Source organism: Charadrius vociferus, unplaced genomic scaffold (genome assembly GCF_000708025.1).
Source record: "Charadrius vociferus isolate BGI_N301 unplaced genomic scaffold, ASM70802v2 scaffold278, whole genome shotgun sequence".
Classification (NCBI taxonomy): Eukaryota; Metazoa; Chordata; class Aves; order Charadriiformes; family Charadriidae; genus Charadrius; species Charadrius vociferus.
In genome coordinates this window covers 2,982,590-3,008,372 of record NW_009649705.1, presented here as the reverse complement: position 1 = coordinate 3,008,372, position 25,783 = coordinate 2,982,590, and the positions used below count along the sequence as shown (strand labels likewise).

The following is a 25,783-nucleotide window of genomic DNA, read 5'->3' as shown; positions in this document are numbered from 1 at the left end:
TACTGTTTTGTTTCTCTTAACTTGCACGTCATATTTTTCTCCCACAGGCAATCAATAAAATAAAATAAATACCTTGGGAAAAAAACCCAGCTTTTTGGAAGCAAAGTATGTGAGGTTTATTTCCTAATACTGTTTACTCCCTTTTACCAGTAGTTGTCACTAATTAATAGTGCTTGAGTATCATGTACAGTCCCAAAGAAAAAGAAATTTTACATTACAGAAGCCTTTTTCCTTCAGATCCCTACCTCCCATGTTTATTGCTCCACGAGGACCCATATCACCCATTCTCAATTCCTGTTCTCTCTGAAAGTAAACATAGTTTTCATGGTCAACCTATCATTCTTAGAATTTAAAACATTCCCATTTACTCCATGAAAATAAAAATTTTGAAGTTTCAAAGTCTCTATTGATTAAAAAATTTACAAGGAATAAGGTTAACCATACTCCCATTTTTATAAAATCAAAAATGAATAATCAAGTTCAATATAGCATGCTGTACATTGTTGCATAATGCTAAAGGTTAAAATATATAACAAGTTTCATTTATCAGATGCAGCAGTATAATCTCCCAAATAGTTATCTGACCAACTGCAAATGAATCCATCTTCACGCAGCATTCTTCATTAAGAAGTATATTTACATTTTAACTGTAAATAAAGAAGTCTTATTACGGTATTGCCTAAAGGCTATGGTTCAATAATACAGTCTTGTATTATCCTTTTGATGGCTCCTTGACTCAAAATCCTTGTGTTGATTGGAAACCAAGTTCTGATGTGTTATATTATGATATATAAACTCAATTTGCCGGTTCATCTTTGCTCAAATAGTTTTGACTTGACTTGGTTGTGGTACATTTTTTGATAAATCATGCTATTGATAGGTTAGTTCAGATACTGACCATCCTTTTGAAACCACTATAAATATGTAGTATCAATATAAACTATATACATGCATTTATACTAAATAGACAAATAACACACCAAACTGGTCCAGATTCAACTGATGCTCAGTCATGCAAAAGCAAGAGTTCCAACATTACTGATCATGAACCACGGCCTGCTGTGGAACAATACTCAAAAGATAGTGCCCAGAGCGGCAAAAATCATCACTTAGGGGAAAACAAAGTACACCTATCACATATGATTCCACAGGATTTTAGTATTACTGTTTACATCAAAAGGATAAAATAGGAACAAATGCACAGTTCAGAAAGAAAACTAATGAAACCTATACCAAAATTTTTTTCTCATGAATTTTCTGCAAGAATGTTAACATATATTCCACTCGAGTGAACACACGCGTGCTGAGAATAAGCATATGCAAAAAAATTTACCTGATTCTGAAAAGCATTCTACTTTTCAAAGCGTATCTGAACTTTTATAACAACTCCATATACTAGGCAACTGAATCAGTCTTGCTAAAAGAAACCTTTAAATGGAAATATTAATCACATCAAATTACATTAAAAGTACTTTTACAATTTCACAAAACTCCTTTTTGTTCAATCATGCTTAGGATGCCAAACACAAGTCTTCTATCTTCACACATGTAAAGCAGCAGACACCAATATCTGACAGAACAGAGTCAATAGTTTTGTAAAAATATCCTGGTATGGGAAATTGTCATTTGTCATGACAAAAGGCTTTCAGGTCAATAACTGTTTCTAGTAACTCATATTAACCTAGAAAATGTACTAAACATAAGAAGATTATACACTATTTGCAAAGGAATATGGCTTAGTGTGGAGAGGAAAAGTAGGGCCTCATAACTAAAAGACACAGGCAGGTTTTAAGGTCCCACCTATGAAAGGCCATTGATGAAAACTAAGAAGGACCTCTTCTTTTGACCCCAGAACCCACGTTAAAACTTCGTAACAGAACACGCCGCTACTTTGTCAGACCTTTCACAGTAATGTCAACTGACATTAAGTAAAATCAGCAGCCCTATTACGATCAATCATACCCACAAATTTATACCAATGAGTTAGTCACAAAATCAGCATACAACCTTGTTGGTATTAGTCTGCTTTTACACCTCAGCCCTGACATGAAACAGCACAAGAAAAAGTGGTATATCATCCCTAATGTCAATCCCTAGTGCAACGTGGTAGAAAAACATCGTGGCTATCAGTTTACAGACTGAGCGTGCACGCATGCATGCGTATGTGCATGTGTGAAAACAGGACATGCCACAGACAGCTGTGAGTTACTCTCTGGCTACAAGAGAAAGTACTAGGTTTTGAATTACTGCACATAACTTACTAGAGGCATCTCAAGTTCAAGTGCAAGTTGGTGTTCAGCGGTGTGGTTTTTTTAACATAAAACGTGCCATATAAGGCCAGGCCGAGTACAATACCAGCTAGATGAGGATGTCAAGTACAGAGCTATTAAACTGTACTACTTACTAGTACTTAAATCATTTTCTTTGCAAAGGATAGAAGCATTGGCAAGCTATACCATACACTTTTTTTAAAAAGCACACTACGCTTCCTCCGAGCAATAAACACTTTTTTTCTCAGCTTGAAATGCTACCAGTCTTCAGTTAACAATAAGTAAAATGAGAGAGGGGCAGAACCTGTAATTTTAATTTTTTTTCAGTCTAATCTAACCTTTGTAACAAAATACATGAAGTAATTATTTGGCATTTTGAAACTCTAACTTTGGTGTTGAATTATTACCATATAAAATCCATTTAGCTATAGACTCAAGATCCATAAATGTGCCTTATGATTGCTGCTGCCCGTTAATCTATCAACGTGCCTATAAGAATTATTATTATTCCTACTGTTTCATGTTCACAACTTATAATGTTCTTCTGAATTTTCAGCACAGGGATGCTTTTAACACAGAATTATCAAATCTAAGATAAATCCCCTGTCAGAAAAAATACTCAATTTCGAATGTTAACTGGCATCATATATCATTAACGTAATTAAATGCTTCACATATTAACTATAAAAATATGTACTGGGATAATTTGCCAAAACCTGTATTTGCAGGAGCCCAGACGATAACAAAAATTCAGTCCTACCCCACAGAAATCATGTCCTAGACAGCTATTTACTATGTAAGCATAAACAACTTATTGCAGGTAAATTAGGTCAACTATTTCATGGGTTTTGCCCAAAATACAACAGAGAAAGGAATACCACCAGTCAGTTATGACAGAGTAGCTGAACCAGTGCTGGTTGATATTCCAGCCCACCTGAGAGCTTCGTTCTTGGATAACTCAAACCCTTTGCAGAACATAACAATGATAGCGTTTATCTTCTCAGAGCTTCTTTTCCTCACTATGCGACTGCCCATTCTTCTGTTGAATAGCAGCCTGCTTCAGCCCCTTCCCTGAAGCCACCCATAACAGGGAGTTAAAATTGAGTAGCAAGAAAGGAGGGCTAAACTTTTACTAGAGAAATGTGTAGGGAGGCGATTAAGAACCTCTGAAGTCACCCGGTACCTGGGAAAACAAATTAAACTGGAAGAGAACAAGAAAAATGGATGATATGCAATTATAGGGGAAAAGAAAGCCATAAGACAAAGAATGTGTAGTAAAGTGTAATTTAACCTTTGGGAAGATATAAAAACCAAAACACGAAGGGAAGCAAACAAAGAGTAATACCCTATTGTAAAAGGATAATTGTTTACACAACTTGAAAGCTGTCCAAATGACTTCTGTTGCAGGATTCTTGTAAAATAATGCAGAACTCACTAATACAAACAACCCTCAAGACGGTCCGATTCATCTGAATAATCTGCTTCTAGAAAAACTGCTATGATAGCAACTACAGCATTATAATTGCTGATTACTTTACATAGAAGCATTAAAAATGGTATTTCCTCACAACTCCAACTCATTTTAATGTCAACTGTAAAAAGTAGATCTACAAAAAAATTTTGAATATACCCAGTTTCCAAATTACATATATATTGTATATTTACTATAGTATGGATTCTCCCATTTTTACAAGTATTAGAAACAAGATTTCTTGAACGTTGGAGGTATATCATGCATAAGGTTCTTACACCTCAAACACCATCAATATCAGTAGTCTAAGTATACAGAGAACTGCCAAGATGATTCTTCTGGGTTTTTTTTTAAATATTAGTATATTTTTTAATTCACTGCATAAAATCATGAAACTAACTTTTTTGAAGAGACACCTAAAGAATCAATACAGGAAAATGTATCAGAAGCAATTCCCTTCTCACACTGAAATTAAAAATACAAGTAGTTACAAAACTTTTTTTTTTAAACTGTCAAACCAATACTACTTTTTTCCACTGAAACGGGCCTTGCAAATTGCAGCAGCCTGAAGAAAATTAAAAATCTTGTCTCCAAATGATGCAATATTCATGGTAACAAAACCATCAAAAAATTATGGTATGGAATATTTTAGAACAGCAAAAAGCAAGGTATCAACAGAAATGTAAGACGACAGCTCATACAGTTTTCTTCAAGTGTTTGTGGCCTGGAGATGCACCTCCCAAATAACATAGGACAATTCACTCACCTTTCAGCGAAAGAATGGTGACCAAAATAACTCTAATACACGGTATCAAAAAAATGCCATATCAAAAAAAAAAACCACTTACCCCATAAACTTAAACAGGCACATTAAAAGCAGTAACTTAATTAGTACTTTAGGTTGTGTGTGTAGAGCAAGTGTAATTCACAGCGCTGTTGATTCTCACCTGTTTTCATTAACATGGAAACTGAATTTTATTCTCTGGCAGACTTTATATTTGTCAAAATAGGTATGATATTTCTGTACCTGTTACTAGAATTCACTACTCACTTCCAGAGTGGTTTATTTCATTAAGTTCTTTCTAGGGGGAAAAAAAAAAAAAAAAATATTTCCAAAGGCCTCTCCAGGAGGCATAAGACCCTTAAACCTTACACAAAATTGTATTTTACTGAAAGATACCTATATTTTAAAGACATAAATCATACAAGTGGTTAAAATTGCTAGTTTGGCACTCAAAACCAGAATTTGGGGGATACTTTTGTATGTGCATTATCCATCTTTTCCTCGGAATATTTTACTATTTCACTCCAATGACTAGCTCACTGGAAGTTAAGCTGCCAGCAAGGAATTAAAGTAATAAAAACCTTCTCTTCCAACCACCCCTCTTGTCACCTTTCCCTCTTTGGTTTACCCATCAATTAAGATTTATACGTAAGATCCAAAAGTTACAATATCCCAAAACAGTTCATTTATTCCATCACACGCAGTAACAGTAAATAATTTTAAATGAAAAATACTGATCTTCTTTCAAAATCCAAGATTTCTGTGTGCTCCTGAGCACTGCAACCTAAATCCAGAGCTAATCCCTCCTCTGAGCTGGACATCATAACGAGATGATTCCAGATCTCTTCCAGCCTAAAGTACTCAAGAATTCTATGAATTGAATGACAGCTCCCACCCAGGAGTTTGCAAAAAAGTAAGCTCTTTTACTTCACACAAAATTACACAAGCAAATACATTAAACTAGGTAACAAATAAAGTAAATGTAGCTATAAAACATGTAGCATACAGGAAACTACACAGGCCTATTTTTAAATAGGAAGTCTAATGAAAAGAATTTTCATTAGGTTTAATGAAGGTCTTTCAGAAAATTATTGTAACAGGGCTAGAGCAGAGAGTTAAAACTGATTTCCTTTTTGGTGACTCAAGTCATAAATAGAGTTGATGGAGATGACTAAGTTACATCATTAAAATAACCTAAACATTAAAAAACCTATCACATCAGTAAAAACAGGAATATGCACTGCTTGAAATATACGCAGATACATATATTCCAGTAAATGCTACAAGTTGGAAAAACATTTATAATTATAGTAACAATGATAATGATAGTTGTTGACAAAATAAATTCTGATTTCCCGTATGGAAAAAAGATTTATTATTAGTCCAGTGTATTTCTTAATATTTCCATAATTTCAGTAAGATTGTAAAGGAAGTATCAATGTTACTAAAATAGGGGAAATTCTTTTAAAAGTAACAGCAAAAGTATAGGAATGCATTTGGGAAAAACCTCCATGCACTACATTTTTGTTCTCCACTTTTTATTTTGGGAGCAAACAAGAAAGATCTTCAACTCCTGTGGGGCCCTCCCTCACTTCCCTTTTACATCTTTTGGAGAGTACTCAGTTGCTGAGGGTAGTTCTCAGCATCTAAACCCCACAGAAAAAAACATGCATTTAAAACAAGTGAAAAATATTTACTACTCTAAGCCGAAGCTGTTATTTAAAAATTAAAAAACCCACAATGTTTTAAAATCACAGATGTACTATAATAAAAAATAATACTAAATTTATATTAACGTGCAAGACAGCTACTACAGTATATTAAAAACATTAGTCTTAACATACCTTGTAACATATACTAGTATATTTTACACAGAATTAATAAAGAATTGGGTAGGCTAGTACTCCATTAATTAAGTATTGAAAAACCTCTCAGTCCATCACCTAACACAAATTAACACTAGGAAAGGTAGAAACAGACTGCAGTTTTGTGTGTAAGAGAGAACACACAAACTCTCAACACTTCTATCTTACAGATTTAGAAGAAACTCTTCAAAAAGTAAGTTACATATTCTCTCAAATTCACCTTTGTTTTAATACCAGCCATTTCTGATCTTTACAAAATGGAAGACTGTTTTAAGACCTTCCTTTGTTTAGGTAAAACTACCTTCTACTTTCCAAAACATGTAAGTTGTTGGGGGTTTGGGGGGAGAGTACAGTGTTAAATAACTTTGATCCTCTCAGTATGCTTTGTTAAATTTTAAGTCACGCTCCTACTGCTGGATGCAAAACACAATCTTAAGAAAAGTTGACTTACTTTCAACTCACCAATCCTCACATCATGTTTAAGTCAGGTCTACACTGGCAGTTTTGGAAAAGAAAGCAGTTTAATTGCCCTAATACTACTCACATTACAAAGACATTTATGGGTCACCTTGCTAACCAGCAACATTTAATAATCCCCTGAAAGAAAACACTATTTAATACAGAAGAGACAGCCGCTAGGCTAATCTAAAAGAGGTAAGCCCACAGACCACCTGGAGACGCCTCAAATTTATGACCATTAAGGAGACTGAAAGATCCCAGAAACTGCAACACATTTTTACTAAACACTATAATGTAAATCTCATTGTACATGTTAGCACTCAAAAAGACAGTCATCTGCAGCAGCTGCAAAATCTTATTAATAAAATCTGATTACAAGTATTGAAAACATTGAAGAATGAACAATCATTACATTTCTATTATTCTCAAAAGTAATTTTTTTCTTAAGACTAGTTTCAACGTGACTTGTGAGATTTTAATTTTTCCTCAAAATCTAAGTCAAAGGACAACAGAGTACATTAATACACTTGCTGTCCTTGCATCTTGGCCAAGAAAAGTTGTATTACATACTTTCCAAGTACAACTGCTGTTTATAAGAGGCAGCAGTCTACGTTTCTCTTTCCTTTGCAATGCAGAAGAACCACTACCTTATCTACCAGATTTTACTTACATATCAGATGTCCTTTTCTTTCACTTGATTTTTTTTTTTAATGCAAAAAATTCTAGTTGTTTCCACCTCTAAGAAATCATACCTGTGACATCCTGTAGAAGATGAGTATATACTTACAGAATCAAAAAAGTAAAACTGGATTGAAAAAAAATGTATCTTCTTTTTATAAAATGCGGACCAAAACACCACCATTGAAAAAGAAAAGTAAATACTTTTTTTTACAACATAAGAGTCCTGAACACTCCTGCTACTCATCAACCTCCATATGCCACGCTGGGCTTGCTCCATCTTGGAAATATGTTTTAGCTACTACTTCAAAATTAGCAAAGGGAAAACTGAAACATCTTTTAGAAAAATACTGATTCAAGAAGGCAAGTTCAGAGCTTGTTGAAGCGCTTTCAAGAAAAAGTCAACTGAAAATGGCTAATACCTTAGAGTGAAACCTATCTGCAGTAAGGAGTCACTCTCAGGAAACTGTTTAAATACTGTCAAAATTTGATTTTTTAAAATCTGTTTGGGGTAGAAAGTAAACTACATTAGGAAGGCAGTCCAAAATACTTGCAACTATTATACAATGGATACATTTTCTCACTCCTGTGTCATGAGCAGCAGAAAATAATCACTGCTCTAAACTACAGGAATAAGGCAAACAAACTAGAAGAGAAAAATGAAATTCAAAATTATGTGGGAAAAAAAATTGTAAATAATCATTACTGGTTTTCATCTCAGAACAAGTGAACAAAAGAATACTTACTGTTCGAGCCAGGAAAGGTAGTAGTATAAACCTTCGTGAACAGGCACTTTATCAGTCACTGATTTGGATGCAGAGATGTTCACCCACCTTAAATACTAAATACTGTCCATCACTTCTACAGAAGTTGTCTACGCGCACATAGAGATTTTCTGAATGTCTTTATCTAGTCACCTTAGATACTAAACTTGAGAACTGCAATCATTTACAGAAAATATCCAAAAGTCTGTAACTTGAATAAAAGCATGAATAAATGTTTGCCTAAAAAAGGTCATGTGCTTTTAAAAGACCTTTTATCACACAAGCTACTACAGCTGTTTTACACAGAACTCATACTTTCAGAATGCTATATTATAGGCTAAAAATTCAAATGACAATCTAACTTGTTAACGAAAAAGAACATAGTCTAAAATAAGCCAAGATTTTCCATAGAACCTACTCGGTTGATAACAGAACTTTGTGCCGTATTGAGATTTGCCTTTCCTGCTTCATTATTTTGTCTTGTAGTTACTTGCTGCTTCTCTTAATTTTAATACTGCATTTAAAACACTGTACTAATATATCATTATTTCCGAGGTTTTTTTCTCACCTCTCCCACTTCCATTTGTTATAATACAGTAAAATATTGTATATACAACATCTATAGAATAAAACTGACTGACTAAAAAGGTTCCTCATTTTCTCAGCACCTGTGGAAAATATTATTCACCAGCCAAAAAAATAATGTATACAGAAGGCAAAATCTGGCCCCAAAGAAACTGCATATACACAGTAGCTGGAATTTAAATCCAAAGATTTTAATTCCGTACCTCTATTCAATCATCTTTATGTCATTTGTTCAGGTAAAGGAAAATCCTACCATGTCCCTTCACTGCCTATGGCTTTACAGATGAAGCACTCTCTGGGGTATAACTGCAAAGGCAGATTTATTCCCCCCCCCACACACACACCATCACTGTTGACCATTTGAGAGCAAACAAGAACAGAGGTACTCTGTCAAAATTTCCCCTTGATCTAACAATGAACACTCACAAGGAATGTAAAACTCAGCTTCTCAAATATTATAAGGTAAAATTCAGAAATAATTTTTCACAAGACGAAAGGTGCTTAGAGAAGGTAATCACTTTAACAGATCTGGAAATCATTGTTAAAAGAAAGGATGATACCTATATATTAACTCTCTTAATAGCAACTTCCTCATTACAACATTCTGTCATTTAATTTGGTTCTGCCAGAGTTAAGAGCCACTTCAGCTCCATGGAACCAATAAATGAAAACACTTCTCCCATTTCTGTTGGCTTCATTTTTTTGAATGACAGTAATGAAATTAAAAACATAAACTGAATAATGTTCAACAGCTGAACATAATGCAAATATTTTTTTATTTGTAATCAATTTAAGGCATTTAACTGCTTACTTACCTGCAAAACTACTTTCTGAAAGCAATATCCCACCATATCACCAAGTTCAAAATCGATATGTGTAATATAACTACATTACATTCACAATATATTCACATCTTCAGAGGTGTATTAAAGAATTTTATGCTCCGGCTTAGAATTATTCTGGTTTTATTTTAGCTAAAGAAATGGTATAACAGTAGGTAAGTATCAAACCAGACATCCATCAGATCATGGATGATACCTTAATTTCACATAACAAGTTGCAAATAATTTAATTTAAGATGCACTCCACAATTGACCCTGGTGAATGTGGAGCTGAAGGGCTGTTTAACTGGTAACAAAGCCTGGGCTAACTCTACCATTATGCAGAAATACACTAAAATATATAACTGAAAATTGGGTGCATTTTCAATTTCCCAAATGCTGTTTTCCTTGCACAGGAAACAAATCTAGGCAAATATTAAAATAGAATGAACATTGGACTGATTCAAAACAACAATTTTCTTTAACTGCATGACCAAGGATGAGATGAAGTGACAGTCATCAATATTTACTTAGAAGAAAAATCAACCAGCCAAGAACGTCCTTTGTCGTGAAGTGTTAATGTAAAAATCTAACTACTTAATTGGAATGTTGAATATAACATCACAAAATCAAAACACTTCGAAAGCAGCAGTAGTTATAGCCACAATACACTAAATATGACTCTTTGCCAGACTTTTGTATTAACAATTTTTCCTCAGCAAGTAGATATAATACAGGCTGACTAATTTGTAACAAAAAAAAAAGGGGGGGGGGGTGTCCTGTAGGAGAAACTTCTAATAAACATATGAGGTGTTCTATATGTTATGAATACTGCTTACAATCAGAATAGTTCAATGTTTAAGATTTCCGCAACAAAGTTCTGGCCTGTCTACACCTACAGCACTTAAACAAAGAAAACATGAACAAAGAAGCATCAATGAAACTTCCTGGCACGAAACCAGGCTCCATAGTTTTCCAGCTCTCCATAGTTTTCCAGCTAGTACTTTTAAACAATCTGGAGGCCACTTACTGTAAAACAGGAGAGAGATGAGGTAGACATGAATGAAGAAAGACACATCATTTGAATAAACAGAGTTTTGACTGAGGAAAACCATACACATTGCAACAGGCAATTTTAGTATTTTTATCAAAACTTTAAGAAACTGGTCATCTGAACAAATCCAAATGGATTAAGAAAAAATGCTTTCTAGTTAAATCCCCTGACCCAAGTCCACACGCAGTAGTTCTTAAGCTACAGTGTCTGTTTTCATCAAAAGATATCTGACAAAACCTACTATTTTATTTAAGTACTATAGACCCAAAGGTCAGAATCATGCTAGGGACACAATGGGCATCACAATGAATAGGGACAACAGGAAAAGCTGGTTCTTACCTAAAGAACATACAAGTTCCCCTATAGATAAACAAATGTTTAATAATTCAGAAAGAGCAGGGAGGAACAAACACAGAGACTCCACAAGCAAATCAAATTTTTAAAGGATTATAAATCCAGCGCTATATACAGAAGAGAAACAAAGCCTGAAGAACCTAATTTTGATATTAAATTGTCTTTTTCAGATCTTCTTGATACATTTAGAAAAGACACCAGCTAACCTGCCACAAGTCTATCTACAAAACTGCATTCAGCAACACTAGTCAAAGCAGTGTTTTTCATGTCATGTACAAAACTAATGCAAGTAATCTCTTATCCTACACAATGCTAAACCTAAATTAGTGAGCCATTAGCCGCTGTAGGAAATCATAATGGAGACCGACTTTTTAACGGGGTCTATTGCAACAGGAGAAGAGGTAATGGTTTTAAACTAAAAAAAAGGTAGATTCAGACTAGATATAAGGAAGAAATTTTTTACAATGAGGGTGGTGAAACACCAGAACAGGTTGCCCAGAGAAGTGGTAGATGCTCCACCCCTGGAAACATTCAAGGTCAGGTTGGATGGGGCTAGTTGAAGATGTCCCTGCTCATGGCAGCAGAGGCTGGAATGGATAACCTTTAAAGGTCTCCACCAACCTCACCTATTCTATGATTCTATGACAGTGTTTGCGAAAAACATCTTTAAATAGTAAACCTTAAATATATTTAATTGACTCTTTAAATGTTAGTTATTATTAACCAAACTTCCCATCTGAACAGTTACAAAACAGCTCTACAGAAAGTCATCTTTTTCTCCAAAAAAACAGTACTTACTAAAAATGCTAATTTACCTAACAATAACACCTAATCTCTGGAAAATTAAAGTGGAACCTAAAGACAGGCTTGATGGAAGACAGAAATATCACACTTAAGTTCTGCGCTCCTCATGGAAAATTTAATAACCAAAACCAAGCATGAGCTCTGGTATTGAGATAAATCTACTTGATGCTTACACTACAGAAAGGAGGCTTGTGGAATGTTCATAAAAAAAAACCCTAAATATTTTAATTAAGAAGTTAACCTCTGTGTCTCAGTTTACTGGATTACCACTACTGAAATTTGTCACTCAGAGCTACTGAAGCAAAACGTTAGAGGCTAAGCAAAAGGTCAGAGGCTTACTGCTCACACTAAGAAAAAACTACTCAGAAGGCACTGCCTCTTGAGAGGGAAACCAGATCTATAAATAAGCTTTCCTCACACTAATAGATCTATTAGCAGGTTTCCACACATCAAAAAATACTATTTCTACAGAAATTTCACTTTTGGGGTGTTTTACTCTTTGTTTAAACACAGACCCTTTGAATAAAGACAAACTTTTCTAAGCAGAGGAACTTATTTTGGCTGCAAGTCTCAATGCCACCAAGTAAGATCTCAAGATTTAGACAGGTGGATGAGTCCAAAATAGGTACCAAGTAGACAACTGAAACTGAAAGTTAGTTTCTTCTTAGTCTGGGTAAATATGTGTACAAACTCCAAGTCAAACTTAACTCCAGAAGCTGAGGAAGAAAAAATGAAAATTATTAAGGCAAACAATAAGTTTAGCTTCTTCAAAATATGTTGGGCATTTATCAAACACATTAACAACAAATTTTTCTAAATTATTTATAAAAGCCTCATTCTTACTTTTCAGAATATGCAAAGCTGATCGAAGAACTGAGTATTTGAGGAATTTAAGTTAGGTAAGTAGATTTTTTTTAACTTGTGGCCAGTAACAATTTTCTGAAATCATAGTAAAAATATGGAATGTAGACAATTTGCTCTTTAGCAGATTTTTTATTTTTATCTGTAAAACCCATGAAATAGGAGAAGCTAAGTATGCAAATGGAGTATTCTATAAAGAAGCACACCAAATGCATTTGAAGTCATTCCATTAATAACTGAACAAAACCAGGATCTGCTAAATATGAGGTTTCATGAAACACTAAGACTGACAAAGACAGATGTCATTTTGCTGTTGCATATGAAGCATCTGAAAAGTGTTCTTTTAGTTTCTTGATCCATCAGTCTTATGAAAGAAAACTACGTTATAAACAAAAACAGATAACCTAGAGAACAGAGACAAAAAAACTCCTTGTCAATTAATGTAGAAGAGAACAAACCTGGGAATGCTTACAAGCAGTACCGTAACACCTGAATTCATACTGGAGATTTCTGCACATTTGACAGCACATTAAAGGACAAAAATTACTTATGAAACTTCTTTTGTTTGCAAGTTCACAAGGTAAATATTAGTGTGTTCCAAAGCATTTTGTGCAAACATTAGAAGATGATGGCAACAAAGTAAAAGATTTTAGTCTCCCAAATATCTATAATATAACTTAATGCCTGGAAAACTTAGCACATTACCCTAAATATTACCACTTCACACAAAGTGAAATATAAAGTTATGCATTAAACACTGTTATGATTATTTGCTCCACTACTGAAAAATTACCTTAAGTAGCGTCCTTGATACACATAAAAATATAACCTAGAAAGTTAATTATGAACCATCCTAAAATTGTCATGAAATAAATACTTACAACCAAAAAATACCTTATTCCACAAATAGCTTTGCTTTATGTATACAAACACACAATATGCTACAACAAGGTGGCTGAAGTTCTGCATTGATTTTTACACAATGTCTTTTCATACTAAAAGCAGATATGGCAGTTAAAATAGTTTTTGTATCTGGCAATGCAATTAAATGCTGAAAATAACGTATTTAGTTTCTGAAAATAATACAACATGAATATTCTAAGGCCTGTTACAGAATTAATATTCTTGCCTAAAGCACCAAACTTAGTATCTAAAACACTGAGGAAAAGAATGCAAGATTTAAGTATCTGTCTACTGATACATATCACTGCAATCCTGCAAAAATAAAACAAGTTTTGTGCTACTCCCAAAACTAAGACCACACACAAAAACACAAACTGCATATTTATAAACTGTTTGCTCAAAGGCCTAGCCTATGCTGCTTTATGCAGAGGAAGAAACTTGATCCCTGAAGTAAAAACACTGCCAGGAAATCAGGAATATTTTGTCAGGTTGGGTTTTTTTTAGTTCTACATTTAATGATTTGCCTTTCTCCAAGCTAGTTTTACCTTAAAAGGCTTTTAAAGTGTCAAACATGAACTACTTCTTCCACTAACATGTATGCTGGATTGCAATAAGGAGGCAATTCATCTCTCCCAACCAAGCCCTACAAAGAGCTTTTATAAAACAGCTTAGCTTTATAGCAGTTTGTTAAGAAACAGAGACTTTATTCATACAACCTCACAAAACTTCATCCCCATCAGCTTCATTAAGTGCACTAGGCTGTCAAGATAAAATAACCAAAGTTTATTATTCGGAGAAAACAAATCAAATTTCAAAAGACCCTAAGAAAATTTTATTAATTTATTTATTATTGAAAACAATAGGAAACAATTCTGCATTCAGTGAAAATTCAAACTTCTTATGTAACTGGGGCTTTTGAGCATAACAGAATCAGAAGACAGGAAAAAAAATGCCATTCTATTCACTTAAGAGTCAAGAAGTGCAAAAAACTATTCCTAAATTACGGGAGTCCAAGGAAATCTAACTGATAGTCTTGTTTCAAAAATGTCTACTACTTAACTTGCAACTGAGTGTAGAAGTGAGGGATAAGATTTACCTCAGCGGGCTCAAAATAATAAAGAAATGGGAAGCTACCTTTATAAACCGCTCCAAAGAACTGAACTTTTTTGTCATTTTGGGATGTGCTTTTTCACTCCCTTGCTCTCATCTGTCTTACAGCTTTTGATCCAAGTCCACTACAACCTCTGCTGTTGAGGCAATCTCCACTGCTCCAGTAAATGCCACTTTATGCTGATACTTACACAACATACTTGAGCAGCAGTACTTCCGTGCATGAAAAATTAGAGGAAAGCAAAACAACATACAGAAGTAATTCTTGAAAAGACTAGGAGATAAAAAAAGTTAAGTATTTAATATACAAAGTCTTACATGAAAGAACCAGTAAGCATTCAGAAGTTGAAACTGATAAACTCACAAGAAACAGTTCCTTGCATATGCAAGTTACACTTGAAAAAGGGAGTTTCCTTCAAGGGAAGAGGACAAAGACATCCAAAAGTCTCAACTCCCTCTTTAAACTATTAGTAGGAACAGTTGTAAGCTGTAGGCCAGCATCACAGCCATTGTTTCATTAAGTACAATACCCACCTGACACTATTTTGCAGTGTTACTACAGAATTAAATCTGCACACCAGAAAACTAAGACTGCAAGTCCCACATATTTTGGTCTCTTTTGTAGACACGTCAAAACTATTTTAATACACTAAATCCAAATAATTCCCTTTTCAGTCTTTTAACTTGGTGACATGAATAACAGTATTTCCTGAGACTGGAATTATTTGGTAAAAAGGCTCTGACTGAGATTTAACAATGTAAATCTATGTAAGCGATTCACAATTGGATAGTAACCATTGCATAGTTTGAATAATTAACGTATTACTACCACTAGAAGTAATATATTTTTTAAAAAATATTTGTGCTGCTGAAAAATAAAATATTGCCTCCAATCACCATCAGCAAGCTCCTCTTTCAGCAAGAAATACGTATGCAAAATAAAAATCAGCAAGATATTACAGGAAAACAATTTTCCTGATTAAGCTATCACGAAATTAGAATGCACAGCTGTAACAGCAGATTTCAACAAACCAACTATTACAAAGCAAGGGAAAAACCCTAATCAATACAAGTGTTTATCAATAACTTATCAACTAGAAATGACACTAGATTAATAAATTGTTTAGGCATGACTAGGCTGCCCATTAGATTAACAAATCAATGCAATCAAATTTTTAATGTACAACATCACCATGAACAGGAATGCTTCAGAAAGAGCAATTCCCACACAGAAAATATTTTTATCATCTGTAACTAAGCTGGGTAACTGAGAACTGCATAAAACTTGATTACAAGACATTTTTCAAAAGTAGTTATATTGAAAAATCAAAGTTTAACAAGTTGGGAAAAGACAGAAAGAAATTTTAAATAGGAAAGCCTAAAACTGCAGCCTTATATGAGAGGTTCCAATTCTGGTTGTCATTTCACTTACCATTTATGTCCTTCTTTTACACTGAACAGTAAAAAGGGATAGGATATAAGTGAAGGAAGCTTACTTTTCAAAGCTTTTAAGAAACAAAAACAAGGATTAGAAACAATTATTATTTTCCTTCTAAATACCAAGTTGGCAGAAGACTTTAACATGTTATAAGGATTATGCCAAGAGTATATCAAGACCTGATACGGCAGAAACTATCCACCAGTATCATAAAATGCAATTTTCACCAAGAGGCAACTTTTAAACTCTTAAAACATAGAATAACTTTTTCCAGTGTATGTACAATGGTAATCTCGGACTCAAAGTAATTACCAGATGGAGTCTGTTCACCGTGAACAAGTATTAGTAAGAATAAATAAAAAAATTTAATTGTATAAGAAATTCTACTAAATCGAAAAGAGATCTCATGTATCATTTTGCAATCTCCAGAAATGGTTTACAATTCTCTGCTGCAAAATGCAAAGGCTTTTTCAATTCCCATTCACACTATACAACTTAAGTATGGTTATCTAAAGACGTGATAATGAACACCTATAAAATGACAGGCCACGTGTCGAGCTACGCAACTGCCCTTATTAGAAACAGTTGCTAAAGAAAGTAAATAAATACATCACTCCCAATTGTTTCAATTCTTCCTCTTTTGAAGTCCAAAGGATATTAGAAGTAAAATGTAAGTCAACACATGACCAGATTACTAAAAACTAGTTGGAAGACTAGAGAAAACAATTTTTTTTTAAACTATTGTATATTGCCACTTCAACTTCACATGACATTAAAAAAACCCACCACCACTATGTATTACTTTACATAACTTATAACACTTTTGGTAGGGTTGTCACTGCACAGCTACATCTATACATTTTTGCAGTGTATTAATTACTTCCAGATAAGCACACAATTCCAGAAATGCAACTCAGTGGGAAAGCTACACTCTTCCAAAACATTCCTCCACCTTTACCTTTCCCCTGAAAAAATTTCATCGTATAAAAGTCGCAAAAATTATGCATAGTGATTGAAGTGCTTTCCATTTGAACCATTCCTCTTCCCTTCTTACACTACATTTTTGCCATGTCCAGCACACTAACTTGAACAGTTTCTATTCACACAAAGTTCCGAATTTCAAGATGCAGATAAGCACAAGGATGGCCAAACTGTGGCAAGCAATTCAAGCACAGAGGCTAAGTAACATGACATCAAGACAGCTGCAAGAAGAAAACCAGTAGATGTTGCTGTGGTGACCATTACCTAGTTTTCCCCAGCACCCCAAGCTGCAGGATACAGGCCACAATTTCCTAACAGCAATGGAATCTGAGGGAGCTACTGCCATCTCAAGCCTGTGGGCTGGCTCCCTAGCTTCCCCTTCCTGCAGCTCTCTGCAGCAAGTAGCATGCATCTCACAGATCAGCCACAGGAAGATTTTGACAGGTAGCTTATAGGGTCAGAAAGTCAGGCCGCACCAGAAGATGCTACGTGAAAATATTAAGATGAAATGAAATTTCATATTTGACACTACAGAAGTCACAATCAGTAAGTGCTATTTCTAAATTACATCAGACATTGTTATATGCTATTTCACAAAGTATGTTTAATAATATGTGGGAACACACTAAAGGATGTTACAAGTTTTGAATTCTTGATCTTCATTACCCCAAAGAAAAGACATGCTGAAAGCAATTTTCTTTTACAGTGTGAGTACATATGGAAATAAATGATTGATTTCTGCTGCACACTTCTCAAAATACAATCAGCAAAATCAATTGATAGCTGTTAGTAACAAAGGAACAACTTTGCTTCCTCCCCATCTTTACTAAAAACACTAAGGGCCAGAGGATGGGGGGGGAAAAAGATGTCCTGCTGAGAACAGGAAATCTTGTATTTTCTAACTTCTATGATTGTGTTTAGGATGTCTCAGAACATATATAATATATTCTTCTCAACACTACAGAAAATATTATGGTATAGAATGTAAAATAGGTATTTCTTCCACAAAACACAAAATCAAAAAGTAGCTAAGAAACCAGCAGTTTATTTTTGATTTATGTATCAAGCTGTACCTGTGGAGGGGAGCAAAATTCCCTCCTGCAGACTACAGTTGTTATAATGTGAGAGAGCATTGTGTGAATCACTTATTCATTGCTTCCTCACTAAGAATAGCTGTAACAGTAAAATGTATCCTTCTCACATGAAACTGAAGCATTCACAATACAGGTTGTGTTCATTTAACTGCTTTGGTTGGTAGAAAAAAAAAAAACATACCCTTGACCAAAATAGATCATCATGAAAATTTAGAAGATGACTCCTCTGATACCACCATTTTGCTAGTCCTGCAGGATAATCTTCAGAGGCAGAACAAACCTAAATTACTAATATAAATAATGTAGAAATTATAGCAGAGAACAATTTTTTTCCCCACCTTTATAATCTTTCGGTCTCCTTTAGTGAAGATTTTGAGGTTTTCCTCATCTGGTTTTACAGTTGAGTCAAAGGGGAGAGTGATTTTAGGCTCTGTATGAAGTTGACACTGCCCATTTTGTTTCTGAAGTATGTTATTTTTAATACGTTAAGCATAAACCAAAAGAAATTCAAACAAGCTTAACAGCCTGAACTGGTTTGAAACTTAAACCTTCAGTCAAACTAGGGCACTTCCTCATGGAAACATCGTTTATTTCCATGACCCCCCACTTAAAAAAATTCTATTATTTTATTGCAAAAATTAATTTCCTGAATAAAAAAGTCAAATTATTATCTGAACACCTTCACTTAAGTGTTACATCACCAGCTTGTAGGAAAAACAACAGTGATGCCATCACACAAGAGAATAACTACACTACTAAATATGTACCACTCCATTCAGGAGAATGACAGAATACTGAAAGAAAAACAGTAAACAAGAAGGCGGCAGCTCAATATTTAGCATATAAAAATATGACAATAAAAAATCTTTTACAATTTGGACTTCTGCCATAGAATTTTACTTACATTGTCCATGAAATTTGGCTTAAATCCTCCTTCCTGCTGTCGTCGTAATTCTTCCTGCTCCCTCTGGCGTAGCATCTCTTCTTCACGACGTCGATGTTCTTCTTCATGTCTAGAATATTTTTCAAAAACTATGTCAACTTAAGACTCTTGACCTGTTCAAGCTTGTACTCAGGCTCAGGAGATAAGATCAAGCATATAAACTTAACTGGTCATTATTTGGTTGGGTTTTTTTACACAGCATAAGGCACTAATGTACTCCACCTGATGGGTTTGAATATTATTGAAGTATTTATTTATTTTTAAATGAAATACAGGTAATTGTAATACCAGTACACTCTCTACCTGCTCTTCCGTCTACATATTGGTAAGCAGGTTCAAATACTCCAGTTTTAAACAAGTCACTATGGATCAAAACATTTCACTACTCCCAAAAGACACATTTTAAACTCTGCAAGCTGTTTTCTTCTTTCTCCTCATCTACATTTCTTGTGATATTTAACATAAAAAGTATAAACTCAATCAACATGATGATACTATGTCTATTTTCTTAAATTTTAGCAGAAACACAAAACCAAGTATTTGTATGAAACAGATCTTAAAGGAAAAATTGTTTGTAACACACTATGATATCAAGAGTAAATATCCGCAAAAATCTCATGTCAGACTATAAATTTGCAATGCTACTATTCTGCATGTAGAGCACCTGCCCATAAATCTTAAAAGCATGTTCAGATATATTACAGCTCTATTACAGCTATGCTTCAGTCACAAGGTTAAAATAAATAATATGAAACAAAAAAAATTGTTAAAAATTTCTACACTATTTAGAAAGCTCTGAAATTTACAACTAGCAGAGCTGAAATAAATGAAAAAAAAAAATCAAGAAACACTTGAAACCATTCTTTTATAATGGCATAAGTGATCAACTTTCTGTTCAAAAACATTAACAGAAACATCACGCATTATGTTTTTGAAAAGCAACTTTTTAGCAGCAGAAACTTTTTTTATATCAAAAGCAAGCTCTACAAGCTGTACAGTATCTAAATTCATGCACACCTACAGCAGCTGCATGCCACACCTTTGCACAGAAGAAGACAAAATACCTCAATTGTATCTGCTTGCGTTTTTGAAGTTCTTGATTTCGAAGTTCTTCCAAACGTCTCAATTCCTCTTGACGTCGCATGAGATCTAACAGGAGTAAAAATGTAATAAAGATAAAAGCTGCCAATCAAAAATGTGGCAACACAAAAAATTGCTATTACTGTCAAATTAGTTCTAACATTTTATTTTAAAAGACATTTCTCAGTGCATTTAACTAGTTTCTTCCCATAAACCTAAGTCTAGTATATGAAAAAACACATTGGATCCACAGCTCACAGAAACACAAAAAGGTACAGGACTGGCAAAGCCTTCGGAGCAGGTTATGGAAACAGAAATCTGAAGTCCTCAAACAAAGAAAAGGAGAAAAAACTCTCAATCCCTAAATCATATCCCAGTTTTACATCTAGGGCAAGGCATCAATTTTCTCACAATGCCATGTACTGATAAAGTCACACTAGCAAGAAAACTAGTACAATACATATGGGCTCATACTCTCCACTACCTATTGCAGACCACTGCATGTCACACATCAGAAAAAAGTGGTACAAACTTCAGGTGCATGTAATCCGAGCCTCCACAGAGATTTATCACAAGACTCTGCTTATAGACAAATCACTAATCTTTAAACACTAACAGAAAGGAATGGCTGTATCCTCTTAAAAAGCACTTTAAATGCTCTTAAAAAGCAGAGCACAACTAATAGTAATTATTTTTGCTGTCCTAGTTTCTGACCAGTCACATTATTGATTTCTGCCTAGAAATTTATGCTTTCTTCAATGAATATTAATTCTACCTTTTGTTAGAAAGCAGCTGTTTGCCTTTTCTGTCTTCTTAGGATATTGGCCACATGACATTATTTATAGACACCACAAGGAACATTCCACTATACCACCTATTATATGCCTTTTATGTGTCAGTTCAACTATTCCGTACATTTCTCTATGCATTTCTTCACTATATTAATTCAATATTTTCAGCTATGCAAATCACTTTCCTCAAACTTACATCAGCATATATTATTACAACTTAACCTTTTACTTTAACATCCAAAACCAACTACAATGACTAATACATTTCACCAAAATACAGTTTGTTTTCTTTTCTAACAAAGATCATCAGATTTTCACTCTTATGGCACCCTTACTGATATCAGAAGTCCTTTCTCACGCACATTTTGCAGGCTTGCTTTTCCAATCCCTTCTACAAAATTAACACATTTCACACTTCAATAGAACGTGAGTCTGTTGAAGATTCACTCAAATAACGACGTCTGAGGGCTGCTTCTTTCCAACTGTGCTTGCCATAGAAGGCTTGGCCACTGTTATCCTGATACTCAGGGAGCACCACAAGCACACTTTTTTTTTTTTTAAATAACCTTTAGATTATTTGAGAGAAGTGCACTTTTTTCTTCTAAAATTAAACTTCAGGTTGTTTCAGGGTACTACCGAGATCAAGAACTGACCCATTCTATGCTCAATATCATACACTGTGGGAAAAGATGTTTCCTTTTCAGATGTTTCCTTTATGTAGCAACCCCTTTTTCTTTTGTTAATACACTGGAACAGGATTTCCTGCTTTCTCTCTACTGCTAATTCCTACAAATTTATCATTTATTCTCCTTTATTCTTAAGGTCTAGAGTCCTACTTTTCCCAGTGTCCTCCTAATTCTTTTTTCGACAGCATAATTCTGATTATTGCCTTTCCTGAAAGTGTTAGTATTTTAAAGTTCAACACATCAATTTATGATCCAGTACCATTTGACAAAGGCAGAACCTTGGCACAAAGCCTTACTAGCCAGATGAAATACAGATGTACAGGTTTGCACTGTGCACAGAGCCATTCATATTAAAAGATCTGTAATGATGGTAATTCTGGACTGACATATGTTGAACACAGGCCCCTTCTCTGAGTAGAAAACTGCGCTAAAGTAGCTGTGAAATAAAAAGACAGAAAGCATTATTATTAGCTTCAGCACTTTCTTGTGCTTAAAAAAGGGCAAGGTCTTCATTTTATTCTCAACCTTCTGCAGACCAGAGGGCAAAAGGTAGAAGTGTACTCTCACCTCAGAAGTTAATCCTACAAGCAGGAATACCATGTCAAAAAAGATTTTTGTTTTAGCTGCTGATTTTTCAGGTTCTAAAAATGGAAAACAAATGCCCATCTTCCATACAACTGATATAGAATGAAGCTTCTGGTTAAATTCAGTCACATTTTCCAGTATGTTCATAAACTATTTAACCACCATTATGAGAGAATATTTACAAAAATCTGAAGCGTACCACCAATATGTAGATCAGAAACATCATGCCAATTTACTTACACATAGAAACACGTATTCTGCTTTACAAATTACTTCTGACTCAATCTGTCAAAACATGACACTTAAAAGTGAAAAATTACATGTATCAAAAGAATGAAGTCTACCTTCAGTATTAATACCACACCACAAAAGCCCGAGTACTTAAGCCCACATGTTCTAGTTCAAGTCCTACTGGCTCTCACAAAGCAATTTCTATAAAATCTTCACATGCAGGAGTACATGGACTCTAGTAAGCTGACCGTTCCCATCTTCCTTTCAGCTCGTGACAATTAATATATTGCATTTCGTATTTCAGAATAACTACTTCAATATATCTGTAAATCTGTGGTTTGTGCATCAGGTATACAAAAATATTAATTCTAAACCCTGTGATGCAACCTCATTAACATAATTAATGTTCTTGGCATGGTCTAAACTTACACACAGAGACACTGTTCTGACCAGCAAGATTTAGAAGCAGCTAATGTCTGAAAACAAATACAAGTGAAAAAAATACCTTATATTCACACATGCTGAAGCTGGAGAGTCAACAAGATTAAAACAGAAGGAATGTTTACTAACCCCTAGAGCTTAGCAAATTAAACATCTGCAGGTGAATAAGCAGAAATCTAATTATCTGAAAAAATTGCAAGTTATTTGGTACCAAAGAGAAGTAGTCTGTTAACCAAATAGGGAAGGAAAAAACCCCTCAGCCCAGAATAACAAAAAGCATGTATCCTCACTGGAATATTAACACCAAAAGCATCCATATTCTAGTGGCTCTTTAATGGCAGGAGTAATTCTCTTCCTTTTTGATATAAAAGTGCAGCTTAATAGATATTCAAAAAAAAGCAATATTTTTTCCTTCACAGCATCCTTAAAAGAAACCCTAATATCCAAAACATACCCAAGCATTCTCCCCTGTTTTACCATCAAGACCTTTTCTATCTTAATAGACAGGCCACTGTCATTTTGTCTCAGTTTAAAACATGATTAAGGCATGATAATTTCAGAAAAAAGTAATCTCTAACCTTGCCGTCAAGTACAGGCAACAGGGGGGATAAACCCTAAAAAAATTAAAGAGTGGAAGTTCTAGAACTGGATCATTAGCACCATCAAATGCCAATAATTAGTTAAGTCAGTGGCAAATTTATCCAACCTGTATTTTCAGCAGTGAACTGTCTTTACCAGTATCAGTCACACATATACACAAAATTAAAAATGTGTGTCTAATTGAAAAGAGCGGGCTGTGTATTATAGGCATTGCTGTTATATCACATCAACATTCAAATTCCTCATCTGTAAGATATACCTATGCTTACCTGCAAACCAAATGCTTTAACATTTTTTGCTTGGAAAATAAACCAAGAAACAACTTGACAGCTGTCATTTCACATGCTGCAATAACTATTTGGCATTTCAGAACAGTTTTTTATTTTATTATGCTCTGTATTTCAGAACAAGTTCTTATATAATAAAGAGTATGGTTTCACACTAAAAGCAAGCATACACATTTAGAAAAACAGGCTAAGTAAACTTTTTCCTAATGACAATTTTCAGTTGCATTAAATCTAAGAACACCATATAAAAATGAAATATGCTCCTTTTAATCTCTTCTCAAGTTATGAAAATGTTTTAAAAACATATTTTAAAATATTATTTGTTTATAATCAATATATCCAAGCATTTAGGTGCTTTAATTCCACCAAACCAGTGAATACTTTAATCCAGCTCACGTAAGTATTTTCAACATGTCATTCAGGTCGCAGAAAAGATTAAGATTAACCAGTCTCACACAGGGAAGTTGTACTACCAACAAAATCGTCCTTTCTTATGAGTAAGCATTAAGTAAAGCCAAATAATTACGGCAGACAGCTTGTATGAGTTACCTGGGTTTAAGTTTAGAAATGTATCCACTACTTAGAATCTCAAGAACTTCAGATCCCTTTAAAATGCCAAGGCACTCTTATTCAGCTTATCATGCTAGTTATTGTACTGTCTTAAGATCTAAGACTCTTAAGCATAAGAATTTTTTACGTAGCCGTGATCTCCCTTAAATTAAGACTTAAAAAAAAAAAAAGTACTTCAGTGTTTCATTCACGCAACAAACCTTGATATCCTTTCCACCAGCTCTGCAATATATTTAAACTTGATCCACTCAAGTCTTGCAATTTAGCAGTCATGCAGAGGAAACTAAAATCAAGTAATAGTTCAATAGTTCTGAACTGGAAAGCAGCAATTGCATGTCCACGGCATTTTGGGAAAATGTGTTTTGGGGAGAAGGCTAACAAGCAGAAAGTACCAGATACTCGCCCTACTACTGTCCTCTCTGCCCAAGACACACAAGCTCCACCCAGCTCCATTCTTAGATAGGGCTATCTAAAGATAGCACTAGAGGACTTTTTTCCCCCAACACTAGCAGGAAGACAAGATGTCCAAACAATTACAAGAGGGGTACACGATCTTAAAATTTCAAGAATGACTGAAATTCATGGCAACTGTGAGTTATTTTGAGTTGTTACATACATATAATACTATGTAACATAGCAGACTTCTCATCTGGGTTTCAAAGGAAAAAAAAAAGTAACATTAGCTGCTGGAACATTTAAAATCATACCAGAAGCGCACAGAACAGCCATAAGAAGTACAAGCTATCCTTTTTTATTTTTTCCTGCATTGCCCACAAAGAGTACTTAGTCCTATCCAGTACCATAAGCAACACCAAAAATGGAAAATAATGTTACTGATGAGTGTGAAGCTACCATTCGATTTCTTTACATAAACTACTTACACTAGACAAATTTAAGAAGTGAAGAAAACAGACCTAGACAATCACCCCTTTCTCATTTTCTTAATCCACCTCTGCAAATCATCAAAGAATATGTGTAAAGAGAAATATTACTTCCTTTTTCTCCGTTCAATGCATTTAATTAAATAGCATCTGGCAAAATCTCTAACATACAGCTCAATACGCTATACAAATAAAATCTGTCACAAAACAAATTTAATACTAGTAGATTATCTGATTTTACCTTGCCTCATCAGCATTAGCTGATGCTCATGTCTAGCTGCTTCCATTTCTGCCTCTAGTTTCTCTTTGGCTTCTCTAATGTTCCTGTCAACCTGTTCACGCTGTTGCTTTTCCATCTCATCAAGAGCCTTCCACCGTGAAGCATACTCAAA

At 34.4% G+C, this 25,783-nt stretch overlaps 1 protein-coding gene across 1 annotated transcript in view; it reads right to left on the bottom strand.

The window, feature by feature from the left end:
• Window positions 1–25,783, bottom strand: part of PSPC1 (paraspeckle component 1) — an 81,666-nt gene that overhangs the window by 7,270 nt on the left and 48,613 nt on the right. Inside the window, exons 6-9 of the mRNA XM_009890649.1 lie at window positions 25,633–25,783; window positions 20,304–20,388; window positions 19,201–19,309; window positions 246–303 (exon numbers count right to left, since the gene is read on the bottom strand). Coding sequence (XP_009888951.1) covers window positions 246–303; window positions 19,201–19,309; window positions 20,304–20,388; window positions 25,633–25,783 — 403 coding nt within the window. The remainder of the gene's footprint in view (window positions 1–245; window positions 304–19,200; window positions 19,310–20,303; window positions 20,389–25,632) is intronic.